General features: G+C 48.1%; 1 protein-coding gene across 3 annotated transcripts in view; it reads right to left on the reverse strand.

Annotated features, from left to right (window-relative positions):
- Positions 1 to 914: 914 nt before the first annotated feature.
- Positions 915 to 18,644, reverse strand: part of si:ch211-278a6.1 (SRC kinase signaling inhibitor 1) — a 48,895-nt gene continuing 31,165 nt past the window's right edge. Inside the window, exons 3-22 of one of the 3 annotated variants that reach the window (XM_037256681.1) lie at positions 18,221 to 18,552; positions 16,237 to 16,263; positions 13,223 to 13,418; positions 13,026 to 13,037; positions 12,519 to 12,814; positions 10,915 to 11,732; positions 10,641 to 10,742; positions 10,301 to 10,428; positions 9,964 to 9,984; positions 9,270 to 9,430; positions 8,102 to 8,277; positions 7,152 to 7,282; positions 6,858 to 7,005; positions 6,458 to 6,761; positions 6,118 to 6,382; positions 5,792 to 5,931; positions 5,459 to 5,608; positions 4,431 to 5,159; positions 3,373 to 3,486; positions 915 to 1,504 (exon numbers count right to left, since the gene is read on the reverse strand). In XM_037256681.1, the coding sequence (XP_037112576.1) occupies positions 1,115 to 1,504; positions 3,373 to 3,486; positions 4,431 to 5,159; positions 5,459 to 5,608; positions 5,792 to 5,931; positions 6,118 to 6,382; positions 6,458 to 6,761; positions 6,858 to 7,005; positions 7,152 to 7,282; positions 8,102 to 8,277; positions 9,270 to 9,430; positions 9,964 to 9,984; positions 10,301 to 10,428; positions 10,641 to 10,742; positions 10,915 to 11,732; positions 12,519 to 12,814; positions 13,026 to 13,037; positions 13,223 to 13,418; positions 16,237 to 16,263; positions 18,221 to 18,552 (4,640 nt within the window). In that variant the 3' untranslated portion in view covers positions 915 to 1,114. Of the gene's footprint in view, positions 1,623 to 3,372; positions 3,487 to 4,430; positions 5,160 to 5,458; positions 5,609 to 5,791; positions 5,932 to 6,117; positions 6,383 to 6,457; positions 6,762 to 6,857; positions 7,006 to 7,151; positions 7,283 to 8,101; positions 8,278 to 9,269; positions 9,431 to 9,963; positions 9,985 to 10,300; positions 10,429 to 10,640; positions 10,743 to 10,914; positions 11,733 to 12,518; positions 12,815 to 13,025; positions 13,038 to 13,222; positions 13,419 to 16,236; positions 16,264 to 17,467; positions 18,193 to 18,220; positions 18,553 to 18,644 lie in introns of those variants that run through there. The other 2 variants (XM_037256683.1, XM_037256682.1) reach the window with 2 other exon arrangements.

An 18,644-nucleotide genomic window follows, 5' to 3' on the forward strand; every position in this document is an offset into this window, starting at 1 on the left:
TGCAATTGCGATGATTTCAATGACTGGTGCTCTCGAAAGCGTATGTGCAAGCCCACAAAGTGTGCGGATGGAAACCAAGCAAGGCACGAGCAGGATATTTGAGCTAATCGTACAAACACACAGCGTGTTGAGTTAAGACGTCATGTTGTGCTTTGTCATTAAAATGTAATTAAGAGGCGATTGCGCTCGCTCGTTTAAAGTCTTGATGTGCATATTTGTCCTTTAACAAATGTTGGGTGTAAAAGTCTGCACGATAAGCTGCTTATGAGGCTGCTTCGCAGAGGGACTGATGCTACATTTGAACTGGTGCTGTTTTTTTTTTTTTTTTTTTTAAAGGGATTACACCTGTTGTGCTGACTTGGCCCTTTTTGACACATTAATAATGTGAAGTGTGCATGTTGTCTTTGGGGGAGCTTGGTGGTGTTGCGATGCCAATGATTGTCTTAATAGGAATGTAAAATAACATTTTTAGACAGACGTCTATAAATATATACTGTGTTATAGTTGTAGCTTCATTTTAAGATGTGCCGCTGCCTAACAAACTTAATTAAAAAAAAAAAGCTTTTATATGGGAGGTGGGGGGGCTCTCAAGTTCTTCCCCAGCAAATTCATCTGAGCATGCCTTTGTGAATTGGGAAAACAAACTGACATATAGCACCATCCGCAATGTCTTGCTAAAATGAACCATTATGATTTACACGGTAGAATCCAATTTTTCAGTTTTTTCTTTTTCAGATGTCTGTTCCAATACTTTTTGTAAACAGCACCACTTCGGCTTGAGTTAAAACACCAAATAGCTTAACTATGACAAATTAGCTTACACACAAACACACATGCATGTCAATAAATTTGAATATGGTAGAAAAGGGAGTTTCACTTCGAATTAAACTATTGAAAAAAAAAAATGTTTCCACCATATCCCGATTTATTGAGATGCACTTGTTTATGGAGTTGACTCACGTGGTGACGATTATTGCAGCTTTCCGTTTTTCAAACAGCTTATACCAAACGAGATCAGCAGGAAGGTCAAATTTTGTGCGTTGGATGGAGAATTCCCTCAGTGGGCCTCTGGAACCACATGAGACTGGTCCAAATGGGACACTTTGACACTTGCTTAGCGTCCATTTTTGCAGCCGCTCAGGCCCTCCAAACTAGCTTTGGACGAGGTGGGCGACGTGAGCGACGTGGGTGAGCAGGGCGACAGGACGGGCGAGGAGGATGAGGACAGGGTGGCGGTGGGCGTCTGCGACGAGGAGGAGGCGGGCGAGGGCGAGCGGCTGTTGGGCGAGGGCAAGGAGGCCGCGGAGGCCAACGCCCGTTGCTGCTGCTGCTGTTCGCGGAGGAGGCGGTGCTGGCGCAGGGCGGAGGACAGCAGCAGGGCCTCGGCGCTCAGGCCGGCGGCCGACAGGCTGGCCAGCAGCGCCTTGGCCTGGCCGGGCGACGCCCTCAGCGTGGGGCCCTCCGCCCTCCTGCGGCGGATCGCCGACTCAACGGTCGCGGCTCCCTTCAGGTCAAAGGACACGTGATGAGGGGAGCGGGATTGATGAAGACGTCGGGGAGGGCGATGGACAAAGTCCGACAAAGTGGAGGTTGCCTGCGCACACATGCTCACAAGGCGCTCACTGCCGGAGAGGGAAGAGGGGCGGTTATCGTGCGTTGACGAGGCGGGTGGGGTTCGCCGCCGCGAGGAAGACGGGTGAGGAAGAGGGAGGGGAACAGAACAAACAAAGGACACATTATTTCAGACGGACACCAGCCATGTGCGATGGACGGGCCTGGCGCCATCGACACATGAGGACCAACATCGATTTTATTTTGACTTTTAATGACGGGGACGCATTAAAATGTTCAAAATAATCTCACTCGTATACGGCACAATGTAATGAATGTATGAGCCACTAGATGGCAATGTTTGAAAACATCCCTTTGGTTAAAAGATAAGCTTGGTGAGGCAGTAAAGGTACCAAGACCAAGACTTAGGATAAGTATGCACGAGGGCTTTGAAGGGAAGGAAATGGAAGTTACTGAAGCATGTCAAGTAAAGTCACAAGGATTTTTTTTGTGTGGCTTTTATGCAGGAAAAAAGAAATCACTCATCAACATTACAAAAAACTTCGGTGCCCTCAGATTGAGATGGGATTGGTAGAAATCCCAGTAGCGCTTCTTCATTCTCTGATTATCCGGGATGATGATGATGATGTTAAGACGAGTGAGCTCTCTCTCGATCCTCGCTATTTCCTTTCCTTTATGTTCCGAGCTTCCGCCTGCCGCAATTTACACCCGCCAGCCTCGCCGTGAGCCGAGCGGATTCCCGTACTTGTCTCATGAAAGTCAAATTAATCTCATTATTTCAGCATGACGCCGACTCACAGCTTGCTGTTTCTCTTTTTGTCTCTATTTGAAAAGCCTCCCTGAAAAGAAAGCGAGTGGACACTTTAAGCTAATTGTGGACCTAAACGCCAAAACCACGTGGTGTCAGCTAAAGATGACTAGCTCATAAAGTCTAATTGGTGAGGAATTTTAATATTTACTATGAGTTGCACAGCTTGAGATTTCATTTTAAAGGGGAACAAAACCCAGGATGGCAAACCTTTCTGTTTCATTAGTATTTATTTATTGACTTGTATCTTTCAAAGTGGTATGCTACTGATTATTAGACCTAATTAGGTCTAATATTCAGTATATATTAATATATAAACCTCGCTAGCCGACGTTAGCGGATACGGGCTAGCAGCTAGCTCAGAGTATAAATATATATTTTTATCAATGTTTATATAGTTATTCATATATTTGTCAATTTTTTGATTTCCACGCGGTATCCTACTATGGTAGTTCCTATCACAAGGATGCTCGTCATCTTTGACGTCAAACCGAAAAATAAAAAAAAGTTAATGGCATCCTGGTAGATGAGCACAATCTCAAAAGTCAAGCGGCAATGACGCAAAAAAAAAACCCCACGCTGATTACCCGAGTGCCGTCTCATCAAATCAACAAGGCGGCAAAGAGCCGACTTTGATGGCTAATCAAGATGAAAGTTCCTCACTTGGTGATGACAAGAAATTTTTTTGTCAACAAGATGTTTGTCGTCAAAGCACAGAATCTAGTCAATGTGTACAATGTAAAATAAAATTAGTCAAGCTCTAAAATGTAAAAAGATTGGAAGAATAAAAATGTTAGATAATGAAAGGGAGCTTGGGCGTCCATTTGTTTTTCCCAAAACAAACCTTTCCTATCAAAATGTTGATGCCATTTTCCAACCATAATACAGAAATTTGTCTAGGATGGCAGCAATTATGGTTGCTACAAAATGGAGGAGAGGTACCATGCAGGTGAAGTCACCACAGCATGCACACACCCCTGAGAAGACCCTACCTGCTGCTGGGTCTTCAGGAAGTCCTCCCTCTTGCCACCTTTGTACTTGTCTGTGCTATTTTGCTGCTGAAGCTGTTTCAGTTTGGGGGCCGTGGCGGGCGGAACCTTCCCGCCCTGGAAAAGACAGAAGGGAGACATTGGTGAGTCTTTTAATACAGAGAGGGAAATTTACCAGAAAATCTTAGATAAATTCAAAAGAGCAGTAAAAACTAGTCTGTATTTTTCTACTCTCACTTAAACGAAGAAGTTCTTCCATTTTAGCATTTAGGAGGCGCAGTATAAAAGTCGCCACCGTGTCCAACTTAATACGAGATGAACTTCACAAGCTGCCACGCCGCATCACTTTTTGCCTTCCAACACAATCAGTCGTAAGCGTCCGGAGAGCGTGTAGGATCAAGTGATGCAACGACAAGCGCGGCCATGACGAAACAACACGAGAGGACTTTGAAATCCTCGGCCGTGCCGTTGGGAAATGAGATCCCGAACGGCGTTGGTGACAGTTGAATTTGACAGCCCGGCACTGAGTGGGAGGCGGCACTAACACAGCAACTGGGAATGCTGTGATTGTGTCGCATGTCAACACAAGTGGCAGTGAAGCTATGTTGAAGTTGTTCATTTTTTTTAAACAACCAACGACGAGATCCAATACAAGAGCTGTTTTAAAAGGTATTAATTAAAATATGGAGCATTCGTACGCCACAGGAACACTGGATTGAGTTTTTAGAAAATATGGCATCACTGAACTATCACAATAAAAAAGTAGAAATTTCACAGCACAACAAAGATGAAAAGTGTTTTGGTATAGAAGCAAAGAAAGGACAATAAAAAATAAGAAATGCTTTTTTTATTGTCAGTTTAAAGCATGAGAGAGGTGAGAGAGTACAGACAGGCAGCCAAGAGCCAATCACAGCGCAAGACAAGTCTGGTGTCTGTCCCACCCCTTTCCTTTTCTGAGCCAATGGGGGAGCAGACATCAGAGGCGTGAGAAATTCCCCGCAGACCCTCAGAGAGGAAATGAGGAAAAGAATGTGTCGGGCGAGGAGGCGTGAGGAAAGAACCTGTCTCGACGTCAGCGGCTTGGGCGGGACTGGCGGCTTCTTGCTCGATTTGGCCTCGGCGTCCTCCGGACGGGAGCCTCCGCTGAGCTCCTGCAAAGTGTTCTCCAACTCTCGAATGGTCTCCTCCAAGCTGTCGAGCCTTTTGTAGGCACTCTGCCGGACGTTTTCTCCTGGTTTGGACTGTGTGGAGGCGAGGTCTGATGTTGAAAGATTTGCATCTCCATATGGACTTTGGGTGTCGGTGCTAGGTTGGAGTTTCAGAACCATGTCCCCCGTCTCAATGCCTCTCCTCAGAGCCATCACCAAGGCGCTCCGCTGGCCCGAGCAGGGCGAGGATCTTTTTCTGGGTGTGGGCTGTGGTAGCGACATCTCCAAAATATAAAGCAGCAGCCTGTATGCATCCTTGAGCGTGGCTTCCTCCCTGAAGAGCAGCAGCAGAGGCCGTTCACTCAAGTGCGCCTCCGAGAGCGCCGCGCCGTGCGCCGAGACGGTGCGCGTTTGCAAAATGACTCCCATGGCGCCGCTCAGCTCCTGGGCCTCCAAGGACGACAGCGCCCTCATCTCCAGTTCGGTCAAGAGCAAAGTCACTTCTTGTTTGACGTCCGTGGAGCGCTGTGACTCCAGTTCGCGCTGAGGGGGCGAAGCGCTCGGCGTCACCGAACGACGAGGCACATCTCGGACGGGACACTCGGTCAACATGATGTGCGGAATGCAACGCAAAGGTCTGCCCTATAAACCAGGAAAGCACTTGAATTCATTTGGGATTGAAACACAATGACAGCAGATCGACTGCCCTGAAGGATGATGAGTGAATATCCGACATGCTTGTTTTTTTGGGGTTATCCTCAAAGGGGTCATGTAAAAATGAGGAAATCCACCATGATGTGGATGAACGCACCCGTCTCCGTTTTCACCCGCTGCCAGAAGCAGAGCACATACGGACTCGGCCGCTTCAACGCGTGCTCACTGTTGGCGAGCACATCTGTCCAAGCACGCGTGAGGCTTGTCAGGTTAATGGAACAGCTTACCTCCAACTGGGCAGAACTTTTCTCCTGCTCTTCGTCTGTCTTGTCTCCGGACAGCGTCGGAGGCGTGGACGCCGGACGTGGGTTTTCCGACACCGTCCGCCGCAGTTTCACGTGAGGCTTCTGGATTTCTGCCTCCTCAGAGTCGGATTTCTGAAAGCAAGATGGGAAGCACATTTTCAAGCACTTTCATGAATTTTGACTGAAAATATAATGTGATTTTTTTTTTCCTTCAATATGGTGATTGTTACAAAATAAATAAAATATACATATATCAAGAAACCACAGCATGCCGAAAAAGTAAGAATTGCATTTCAGGGAGCAGGCGATGGTTACCTTGACGCTCTTTCCGGGAATGAGGGGCTCCCCGCTGCGGGTGATCAAGCCCGGAGACGAAGGGAAGCTGCGTCTGGGTGGGGGCGGCGGGGGAGACTTGGAGGGTTTCTCTGTGCGGTAGCGAGGCACCGTCAGCTCATCTGTGGAGGTTGGAAAAAACCCCGACAATCATCAAACTCTAATCTAACACTACCTAGACCTTCAAAGCCTGCATTTATCATGTTGAAATTATTCAACAAGAAATTGGTTAGCACGCGGTTTCATCTTGGAAGTATTTTTTTTCTTTGATCTTCTAAAGCTGACACTATTTTGGCTCCACTCCTCACCGGATCCCAGCCTGGACCCGCCTTCCTTCTTCTGCAGGGGCTTGTTGACGCTGCGGTGCTCGGGAGTGGCCGTCCCACACTGAGGCGTCTGGGGCGCCTGCGAGCACGTGGCGTTGGAGGCGGGCTTGATCTGCTTGGCGGCAAAGTCCAGGTCGGGTATGGCCTTCAGGAGCTCGGCCTGTGTCTCCTCCAGCAGTCGGTTGATGTCCTGAGCGCTGTACTGGGTCAGGCTGGCCCGCTTCTCCTCCCAGTCCCGCTCGGCCGCCTGGGAAGACGACAGATGGTGCCGATAAAGCCTCGGCTCGATGATAAGAGGACGGGAATCGAAATTGATTCCTACCAGGCGAACTTCGACGGACAAGGCTTTATCAGCAGCGCTTCGGCGTTCCAGCTCCTCCAGGGCTTTGCCCTTGTGAGGGACGGGCGGGTGATTGTCCTTGTGCTGGCCCGCCGGGTTCCCGTGGTGCCGGCGGGAGAGGCTGGTGTGCGGGCTCCAGTTGGACAGGCTGTTTCCTCCCCCGAGGTCGTTGATGGCGAGCGGCGGGCTGGTGGGCAGATCGAAATCCGGGAACTTTCTCAGCTCCTCGTTGTGCTTGGACGAGGTGAAGTCCTCGTGTTTTTTCCACACGCCCTCGCTGGCTTGCCTTGGAGGGAGGGTGAGTCAGACACATCGCCATCGTCAAATTGCGAGACCCAAGACATGGATTGTTTCCAGATCCACATTCAACTCTGTCGCATACTTGCGCATGGTGTTGAGGGTGTCCGTGATGGTCTTGCAGCGTTTCATCAGGGCGTCCAGCCTGTGCGGCTCCTCCTTCAGGAACTTGACCGCCTCTACTTCCACCCGCAGCACCACTCGCATCTTGCTCTGAAGGCTGGGGAACTGATCTGGGGCGCAAGGGAAGAAACTTCAGTTGACTCGGCTCTTTGGCGGAGATGAGTGATTCAGCGCTTGACAGACGGCGAGTGGGAGACTTAAAAGGCGAACAGGCGCCGCCGCGCTTAATTAGTCACGCCGAAGGCGTCAGACTCACTCTTGAGCTCGGTGAGCGTCTCGCCTAACTTTCGGAGGACGGCCGTCTTCTCCTCTAACTCCTGCACGCTCACCAGCTTGTGGTTGACGGACGACTCCTTCTGGATGTCCTCCACCGACTTCTCCAGGTCACTGAGGGGGAGGAAACGTGCATAAAGATGAATGCGGGCCGCCTCTCGCCGCTCCGCCGCTTTTTTCAATTAACTCGCTCCATCGGCTGGCAATTTTTGCAGAGGTTTTGCGGCCAGCTGAACCGGAGCGGCGTGGGCAGGAATTAATAAGTTTGGAAAAGTACTTTGGTGCCTTGCAGAGAACACGGGGGCAAATACAAATCTGAACTAATGTTTACAGTAGAATTCAGAAGTGCTTAGATTGTGGTCAACTTCATGTGTTTATAAATTGAATAAATGGTTAAAGGAGACAAATTGCTTCACCAAAATTAAAACAGTTCTTAGGGGCCTTAACAAATTTGAGACAAATGACTCCAACAATCAGCAATTATAGCACACTTTATACAATTGCATTTTTGTCTTGCTGAAATCAGCCAGTTTTATGGGTTATTCTGTGAGAACCCTCTGCAAAGTTTAGCAGATATTTTTCTCACAGACAATTAGTACACATGTGTGTTCTAATCCTCCTTGCTTTTGGCCTTGGGCTAAATTTGGGTCCTGTTACCTCAGAGAACATGGTGGCGCATATCTGATGCAGAGATCTCAAGGTGGCTCTCAGCTCTGCCCGCGCAGGAGCTTCAATTAGTCGCTAACACCTCACATCTTAATAAGAATCTGGGAGCGCTAAGTCGGGCTTAATTACGCTTCCGGCTTTATCAGAGCGCTGCCACGCCGCCGCGTGACTCACTTGAATTTGCACTTTGTCGTAAACGCACAAAAAGTAGCTTTTTCATCTCATTTTGATGATTAACCAGATGTGTGTGTGTGTGTTGGTACTGACTGAAGCTGCTGAATGATGAGCTCCTCCTCGTTGAGATACTTGAGCCTCTCTTCCTCCACCAGGAGGCGCTGCCTCTGTAGGGGGTCCTCCTGCTTGCGGAGGGCGTCGGCCACGCGCACATTCAGCTCAGTTTCGGTACGCTTCAGCAGCGTGCGCATGGAGTCCTGGTTCTCTAGCTGTCAGATAAACCAAATGGGGAAAAACATGATGAAATTCTAAAACAAAATAAATTTGCCGGGAGAAGAAGTTTTCATTTTATATCATAATGCTGCCTTTTTTTTCAGGGCAAATCTCACAACTTGTTTTTATAGCAACCGTGCGAGCACTAATTTGCATGTGCCCACACTGAGGATGCCCTAAGGAAAAAAAAAAAAAAGCACAGGGTGTGGTAAATTTACAAAGTGCAAAACTCCTCCTCGACGTCATGAATGGAAAATTGTAACGAGCCGGCGTGTGTAATACAACTCATGAGATGAAAGCACCTGGTAAGGGAGGAAGGATGCATTATGGATGAGCCACATGTTCCAGGAAGTAAAACAACACCGCTCACATTGCGGATGACCCCGTGTGGTCCCTGCTACAAAGCCACCACGGGGATACGTCGAAACAGAAGACCACATTATCATATTTCATCAAATATTCACAAATATTTACGCTGATATTATTTACATAAGCGCACGCTGGAGAAGAACCCCCATCTTGCACCCTGTCTCGATTGAATAATTCATAAGCCGCATGTCAAATGCAAGCTGCGGGGTGACACGTAAGGTGCAGAGGAAACGCCCTGCCTCTTTTCTGGATGTCATGACAATGAATGAGGAAAATAAATAAATAATTCGCATTAATCAACGATATAAAAATCTACATATCATTAGTATGTCAAAATTAAAATGCAATTTTATTGGAAATAAAAAAAAATTGGGCGGAGGTAATGATTGAATCCTAATAATCTATTGTCCATGTATTGTCACAATTTAAAAAAAAATCATTTAAAAAAAAATCAAATAAATAATATAATTTATATAATTCTAAATGATCAATATAGACAATTACAAACAATTGCAGTGAAGATTAGCATACTTTGTCTCTATCGCTTATGCAGTACATCATAATCGGCGCTGTCCAACTGCATCGTCCTAAAAGCCGTCTTCTGAATAATTGACCGTACCTGCGTCTTACGCAACTGTCCGAGCTGCTTGCGCAGGTCGTTGGCGTTCTGCTGCAGCCCGTGCAAGTGCAGCTGCATCTGCAGGCGGCTGACGTTGTTCAGCGGCGTCGAGTTAGACGGCGGCGGAGGCATCAGCGCCAGCGGGGCCGACGGCGTGTGAGCTGCCAATCACGGGAGGGAGGGGGAACGAGGGTTCACGGTGAGGTCAAGTCATTCAGTTTAACACCGACTGGCCTGTTACACTATATGTATACACACAAAATAAACACACATCCACGCGTACACACACAGTGTGCACAGCGTGTGACTGAGCAAACCCACAAAGCCCTAATGGCCCACTGGAGATATTTGAGCTCATGCTATTAGTAAACCCATTCGAAGGTGCAATTAGTTGGCCCAGTAGTGACACACAGGGGGGGGATAACCATGCTCTTATCTTAAACAAACCGCTGTGGGAGTACGGCTCGCTCCCAAAAATGCACACACACACACACACACACACACACACACGGAAGTCTCCTGACAGTGTCCCATCTAAGACCAAACAAGACTGTGAAAGCCCCTGAAGGACCAAGCAGATATTTAGAGACAGAAAGAAAGGGAGACGAGGGAGGGGGTCCGCACTATTCTGGAGAGGAAGACACCCGAAACAGGAGGTGAGAGGAGGGCAAAGGAGTAATGAAATGGCAACTACCTTTCTTCCTTAGCCGTCCTGCTGGAATATAGAAAGATCCAGTTACTCGTAGTAAGAGGGAGTTGTTGTTGTTTTTTTTTTTTTTCCAAATACAATCGTACTGGATTTGACTGTTGGGAATTAGAACAGCTCTCAACTGATAAATCAGGTAGTGGTGGGAAAATTGTTTCATGAACTCACTTAAGTGATCCGGTGAACTTGAGCCCAGTGAGACATTTGAGTGTCACTTTGGGGTACTAAAGAGTTTTCCATTTCGAGTCAGTCGTAAGATGTGTCAACTAAAAAACAAAACTTGGCGGTGTCCGAGTTCCCAACCCTCGACCGTTGCGGTACTCACTTCCGGTGGCGGAGCCGTCGCTGTTGGTGTCGGTCTTGTCACTGGAAGAGAAAGGTAATGTCCGTGAGAAGTCGGCTCCCTGGTCCGGGGGGCAGCCCGCCATCATGCAGAGGCGCAGCAGGCCGCATCTGAGGGATCAACGGCCAGAGGGCAAGCACATTACAGTGCTCACTCTAAATGCAACACCGGACAGTAACGAGGCGTTTGCATCGCCTGCTTTGTGTCCGGAAAGCTCGCTAAATGTCGTCATGAGCTAGTCTTTTCACGTAGGGGAGTATAAATACTTCAGGTACTGTGTAAATCTGCTATTCAAACCATAATGGAGACGAGATGGTCTTACGTGCTGTCACTGTCTGGCGCTCTGGTCAGGACGCTCTGGACCAGGCCGGTCAGGCTGGCGATCTGCTTCTCCATGGCCTCCATGCGCTCCAGACGATGATCCCTGTCGGAGGGTCCAATCTCAAGTCAACTTCAACATCATATAGGTGTTTTCACATTTGAGATGGTTTCAACAATCCTTAAAAAGCAATCTAGTCAAAAACATAGTGGGCCACAAATGGAGCCACAAATGGCATTCCTGCTGCTCTAGAGCCAACTCATACGCTTCAACCGACCTGCTGGCATCAGAATCTGGTCCGGACAGCGATGACCCAAAACCGGGTGTAGCCCTGCCCCCCTCCCCTGGTCCGGCGGTGAGGCAGAGAGGATCGGAGCCAGAGCTGGGTCTGGACTTGGGACTGTCTATGAACACAGAGGACACAGAGTCCTTGCGGAAGTTCTGCCTGACAGGTGAAGCCCGGTTGGGCGAGCCAGAGTACGTGTCTCTGTCCCGCAAGTGCATGTCGGGGATCTTCTGCGGGGACGAGGGCGCCATGCGAAAGCCCATGCCCAGTGTGGCCGAGTACGTGTCGGCGTATAGGGACCCCCCGGGCTTGTAGAGAGAATCGTCCAGCTCCCCCTGCAGGGCGGCGGCGGAGTACGTGCTGAGGGAGCGCACGGAGCCGCGGCGGTACAGGCCCGAGGACACGGGGAAACTGAAGGGGTCTCCGATGGCCGCCAGGGACTGCGTGGAGGCGATGCTGAGGCGGCCCTCGTGCATCAGGCTGTAGGGGTCCGCGTACAAAGACTCGTTCTTCATCAGCGCCAAATTCTTCGCCGAGACTTCCTCGTCCGGCTTGACGTCTCGCCGCTCCAGGATGGCGCTGGGCGAGGGCGAGAGGGCCGCGTTGGCCATGTGGGCTGCTGCCGCGGCAGCGTGGTGGGGGTGGCGCGCCTGCTCGTGGGGCGAGTGGGACCCGGCGAAGGAAGGCGGGCGGCCGCTGCTGTAGGAGAGGCGGGAGCGGGAAGGGGAGCCCGAAGAGCCCGAGGACGAGGGGAGCGTGTTGAGGCGGCGAGTCGGGGAGGAGTCACAGGACGAGTACACCATCTCCCTCTGAAATCAGGAAGCGGCCCTTGTTACCATGGAGACGCAACTGTCAGTAGTAAACGCCAACGTTAAAGACTGTCTTTCCATTTTAGCCGGCTTTTTGTGGCGCGTCATAAAGTGGCGCTCGACTCCCTTTATGGCCATCGAATGACAAACAATCATTTGTTATTGCATTTAACGCTTAACTCATTGCGCCTTTCTAGCCACAGTGCTCACCGTGTTATCGGCAAATATAGGAGGCCGCCAAAAATGTCAACATACTTGCATAACTAATTAGAATATATTTGTTTGCCGGCAAACCGCAAAATTACACCTAAACACCCGCCTGTCATTATCACCCTTCAATGTATTGTTAATGGCAAGAAATGGCTAAGCAGGGTTTTGTGTTCAATAATTAAAACCAAAAAATATGTCTCCCTCAGGTCTTTCTTGATTGTCGCTGAGGCAGAAATGTAAAAACAAAAAAAGATACGCTTATTTTAACACGGCAACATTGTTGTCAACAGATGGTCTGCTGAAGATGGGAAACACATTTCCGGGAGGAATACCTGCTTAAATCACCAGTGAAGCAACAAAAACAACAACTTACAGAAAAAAAAAAAAAATGCTCATTAGTGCTGCATTAAAGGCTGAAAACGTTTTCTTTTAAACAAAGTGAATATAGCACATTGTGGCGATTCAAATGGGCCTTTGAGGGATTGTGATTTTTTTTCCTACCAAAAATATGTGACCTACTGCATGTTTAGCCATGAAAAAAAAAATCCACACTACAGACTCCCCGCCCTCGCTCACCCGCAGGTCCCCGTTGGCCAGGTGGGCGGCGGCCGGGTAGGAGGCATAGATGGGCTCCTTGCGGTAGATCTTGATGACACTGCGGTCCTGGATGTCGCGCACGTCCTCCAGCTCGTAGAAGACGTTCCGCGCCTCGTCTTTGATGAGCACGGCCGTGTTGGGCGATTTGAGCATGCCGGCCGTCAACTTCTGCGGGAACATGTGCACGATGAGGGCGTGCAGCGTGTCCAGGCTGCTCAACTCGTGGGTGATGTGCACGCGGCGCGTCTCGTCGCCGTACTGCAGGAAGAGCACGCCTAAAAAAAAATAATAATAAAAACGGTAAATCACATTTATCATGTACCGTATACGCACATAATTCATAACACATTTCTCAACCCAGTTAACTATGATTAAACTCAAAATATACAAAACAAATTATCCTCATTTATCCACAGGGATGCTGCCACACCAATTTGATCTGACATTTTTTTTTTTCTTTCAAATGTGTCTTGACGCCTGACTAACCTGCATACTCATCTTGGTAGAGCACGGTCCAAACACACAAAAGAACACACAAAGCAAAGAAAGAACCAATTGTTAAAAGTCAGACATGTAGTGGTGCTGGAAAACCCAAAATGTGCACACGCAAACCCAACCAAAGTAAAAAAAAAAGGAGGATGGACCAAGAAAAGACGCTGAGTGTGTGTGCGCTACATGCTCACCTGGAGAGCGTAGCTTATTCTGGCTAGCAGATCGCGACAGGGGCAGGCTCTGACGGAAGCGGTTCATCCTGTTAAAGCCGATAGGCACGTCGGCCTCGGACATGGTCTCCAGGGACTCTGCAGAGGCGAAGGACAGCTTGGTGGCCTGGTCGGCGAGCCCCGACTGGGTGGACTGGGAGTGGCGAGGGCTGCGGCTCTGCGAGAGTCAGACGACACAACCGTGAGGTGAGGAGAAGTCAGAAGAACACGAGGGAAGTACAAAACACAGCAGTCGGAGGATGTTCTTGAGCTTTGTGCCCTCATTCAAACTCCCCAGCTGCTGTAAATTGTACTTTTTTTTTTTTTTTTTTGGGAAGCTCATGTAAATCTGGCGCTGGCCGGCACACTGCGGATTCAGGGCAGCTGGGCCCCGAGCTCAACGGAGCGGCTGGATGATGCTCTGGCACAGAGGTTCTCGTAATGAGCTCCCGCAAGCTCTGCTGCTTGTTTGGAAGAAACACCAATCTGGAGTCTTTTAACATTGGACATCCTTGCCGCCTTATTTCACAGTATCGTTTCATTGGTGCATATTCAAACTCTATAATGTGTCCTATTTAGTATGTAAAAAGAAGAAAAGTCTTCCCAAGGGAGACTTTCACAAATGTTTTTCTCATTTATGTCAAGCAAAGTGAAAATAGTTTTAAGTAGCAATATTGGACCGCTATGAACCATCGCCAATGTTTAGCATCACAGAAAGTCAGTTACATTATTTATCCGTTTTGCCCGAAAGCAACTTTTCACTTGATACTCCCCTCTATCTATATTTATGTGTGCCGGCCTTCTGTCAGTGTGCATGCATAATTTAGCCTCACACACACACACACGATACAATAGTGTGATAGTGTTCAGCAGTTTGTAAGCGTGTGAAGAAACATGTTTGGAGCAATAAAAGCCGATGTGCTTTCTTTCTTCGCAGATCTTGTGGAGTGCGGGCCACAAGCTGACATTGAATTTAGCAAAAAGACTTTACGGTTTTAATAGAAACGTTTATCTGACTTCGAAAGTCGGCACAAAGCAGTCCTTTTCTATTGCTTTGTCAAATCAGGACGACTCAGAGGTTCTCACAGATGTCAATGTGATATTTTTTCTTTTTCTTTTTTATTCTAGAGAGAGGAAAAGGGAAATAGCTACAGTGCTCCAAAGGTAGACAGCAAAACATGACATTTCTGTGTAGTCATTTTATAGCATCAATAATGAATCATCAACTGAGCATCTTCCCCTGTTTTTTTTTTTGTTTTTTTTTTAAAGCAATGGACACATTTTCTATAAGTGAGCCCTGTTAGCGTTTAACCACACATGAATATTATTTATGAAGTCTGCTGATGTTCTGACACCTTGTCCGCCTATTTTGCAAATTTTTTTTTTATTATTGTTATTCCCTCTTGCTTCGACGCACTTTACACTTCCAAGAATCCTCTTTGTGCCTCATTTGTCATTTCTTGGTTTCGCCACCGTATACATTTGCTCTCTCTCCTCTGCACATAAATTGACTGACTGCGCCTCTCTCGCTATTCAGCCACCTTGGCGATTACTCTCAGGCCAATCTTCTGCCTGGACACACAATACCCCCGAGCGACCCCCTCCCCCTCCCCCTCGCTTCCTTCCCCCTTACAAGACAACTGAGGCGCCGTCAATTCATGGAGCAAACTGCTTCGCCGGGGAATAAACAGAAAAGAAAATGGTGCCCTGAAGACAATGGTGGGCCAGACATAAAGTAGTCGTTTTTATTAGCTTTTACCTGTCAATCAAATAATATCTAATCTAATACGTTTTAGAGGACTGCAATAAACGTTTACAAAGTCGATTTTACTGTTTTAATCTGAATCATGGCTGACATAAATTTTTATAGGCTAAAAGACTTTCTGGGGATTTCCCATGAAGCGACTAAACATGACAATAAAATGACACAAATTAACCAACTATGGAGAAGCCGCTCCAATGAGGAGATGGTCGAATGAAGGTTCGTCGAAGGTGAAGTGAGAAATGCAAAAAGCTAAGACATGAAAAGACAACGTTAAAAAAGTTGGTTGAAAATTGGCACGACGGCTTTTTGTAAATTGTTGCCATCGTAAAGTGAGTTGAATTGACGAGGTTGTCATCTGTAGAAGCTAAAGGCTATCATTAGGATTGCGAGCGGCACTCTAATTCCCATCAATCACTTTTGGAGTAAAATGCTGAGAGTGATAGATAAATTGCCGCGCATATCACTATGGGTCAAGGAACTCGGCTATTGATATTCACTGACATTTCCGCCCTGTCGCGCTGATAGCCGATGTGGAATAGAAGGGTGTGTGTGTGTGTGTGTGTGTGGTGGTGGTGGTGGGGGTGCACAGAATATAAGCCCCTGGCTTTTTTTTTTTTTCTTATCCCCCATGCTCTCACACATCAATAGTCGCATTGTTTAGCAAGAGCTCCTCCCTGCCAACTTCCACAAGAGACAACTGCCCACCGGGGGGATACTTGACTGTCGAAGCAGATGATCAATATGTCTCAGCGACGAGTATTTCTTCTGCTGAGGTGTTCGTTAAAAAAAAAAAAAAAAATGTGGCCATGTGTGAGGTATAATAAATTCTCCAAGGCTGCACCCTGACACGACCACCTTCTATATACATATAATGTATATATGCATGAATGCGGGAGATTTGACGCTTGAGCAAACAGATAAACTGGAGGTCAAACACTCATCTATCCAGTACATCACGCTCAAAGGTCACTCAAGTGACAGCCTTTATATCCTGTGAGCAAACAGATGGCCTAAGCCTCAGTTCAAATTGAAATGCGAGTGGTGTAACGAAAAAGAACATACACATACATATATATATATATATATATTCTTTTTTTTGGTCTGAAATTTGATAGGAAAACAGGCTGAAAAAGTTTGAGAAATGTTGATGCAGACGAATCCAAAATCAGACATAAACAAGCAAACACACAAACTCCTTGGTGGAGGTTTTCCTTTAATATGCAGCACTGACCTTAAAACTCCAATAGTTGGGTTGTTGCTGCGGTGTTTCCAGTTGCACAGAAGAAAAAAAGAGAAGATAGTTTTAGTAAGTGCAATGAAATAAAATGTCAGCTCTCTGTCTGTCTCACTATACAAATAACGATTGTCTTGCACGTCCCGTCATACCGCCTCATATTGAGCAGGGGTGAATTCCCCCCATTAAAATATAATCAGTCCTGAATCACAAGCAGCCAGTCGCCCTCGAAATATACCGTGCGGATACTGAATTAAAAAAATAAGAAAGATTGGGCAGCGGTCATGAATTTTAAATCCCAACCCTTATTCAAGCGCTTATTCTTTTTATCTGCAGGCGCTTCTGAGTAATCAGTCAGTCGCTGCGTATTAATAAATGCTGACGCACAAGTGACGTGGGTGGGGGCGTGGGAGGGGCAATCAATATTGGGTTTTAAGGTTTGTCTTTCACAATATTCACAACGAAGGACAATTTGGAGTCTTCAATAAACCTAATATGTTTGTTTTTGGATTGCGGTGGGGGCTAGGCCTTTTGCGCCGTTGTGGGAGTGAACAAACAAGCGGCTGCCCTCATTCCTTTTAAATTCAGCACAAGTGAGTCAACCCGACTTGTCCACACATCTAATAATGAAATAAAGCGACGACAACAACAAGGGTCAGTGCAGAAAACTCTCCTGACACTCCATCAAGTGCGTTGTAAATATTTACTCGTCTCTTGATGAGACAACTTTATTGACTCCATTTTGGCACGCAGCTGGAGCGAGTCAAGTCAAAGCCTCGTCCCCTTCCTTCTTTACGGCGCTATCGGCAACAATTACCGACCGCGGTCTTCTGGGTTTGCATTTCCGCCCCACGGTGAACAGAAAGGAAGAATCTTCCGCAATTGTGCACCGAAGGCACAGAGCTGAGTGAGCTGGAGCACCGCATTACCTGACCAGCATGTAAAGCAGGCTGCACTCACTACTCCCCTTCCTGCACTGCATGTCGTCATCCCCCAGCAGCCCACCAGCTACCGTCATTTGTACTTCTTCTATCTCTCACACACACACACACACACACAAACACACACATCGAAACTGCAACTGAATAGACTATCACTTCAAAAATGATAAAACAACACTGCATGTAGGCAGTCGGTGTTGTCTGGGTGTCGCCGCGACAACCAAAACAAACAACAGGTAGAGGACATGGACGCACACACATGTCGACACGCTTCAGTCCAGCCTCACCTGCACCCGTCCGCCGCTCCATTCATCCTCGCCCGTCCGTCAAGCGCAGCGAAGCGTCCGTGTCTCCTCTTCCTCCCTCATCGCACGTTATTTAATTCATTACATCAGCTGATCGGGACGCTTCTTTTTCGCCGGTGGCCTTCTGATTCTCGCCGCTGCGGGCTAATTGAACAGCGGCAACGGCGGCGGCGGCGGGCTTGCTTGACTGGTCGCAGAGCTGTACTCGCTCCAGCTCCTCCCTCCCTCCCTCCCTCTCTCGTCACTCTTCCCTCCTCCTCCACATGCGGGAGATGCAAGGCTTTTGCCGTGTCCTCAGTAGCACCCCTCGCCCTCCCTACACAAACACTAAAAGATGCGACGTGCACCTACGAATTTGTCATTCCCAGCACTTGGATAATTTGCAATTCCCGCTCGTCTGCGTTGCCCGACCTTTGCAACGTGATAGTCCCGCCATATGTGGACGGGGTTACCATGGCAACTATGGACTCCACCTGAATCGCTCCCGCCCTCCCTCTCTCTGTCTGTCTGTCAATGGCTCTTATAAAACAAAACCCTGTCGTTTGTGTACTTTTGAGATCATTGTTGTAGTGGTGACTCAGGTTGAAATTTTTCACGGCTGAGAGCGTCGCTAAGCAAACTAGGCAAACAGGTTTGTGTTTAAATTTGATCAACACATTTCATCTGAAAGACATAATTTCTGTTTGTATGTGCAAGTATGTATCGAAATCTAAAATGTTCATGTTTGGTGCTTACCTGTTCTCGAGCAGCCCTCTCCGAGCTTCCCCTCATGCTGGCGTGCGAGTGCGACGGCGACGGCGGGTTGTGGTGTTGATGTTGCAGCTGCTGCTGCTGGTACTTGCTCTTCAGGTGGTCCATGAAGGCGTCCCGCTTGCGCTCCATGTCGGCCTTGTGTAGGTTGGTGAGCGCCTCCAGGCTCTGCGCCGCCGTCACCGTGTGCCGGTGCTCCGACGTGTGCACCAGGCCCACGTTGGAGAAGCGCCGGCCGCTGCTGCCCAGCGTCCGATACTCCCGCGGGTACTCCAGGTCATCCGTGGAGATCATGTGAGTGCCGCCGCGCTCTAGTTCTGCGGCGGCGATGAACGGAGGAAGGAAGCGACCATGGTGGGAGAGATAAGGAGAAGCAGGTAGAGAAAGAAATGGGATGCGATGTTAGATA

This window comes from Syngnathus acus, chromosome 8, assembly GCF_901709675.1.
Source record: "Syngnathus acus chromosome 8, fSynAcu1.2, whole genome shotgun sequence".
NCBI classification, from domain to species: Eukaryota; Metazoa; Chordata; class Actinopteri; order Syngnathiformes; family Syngnathidae; genus Syngnathus; species Syngnathus acus.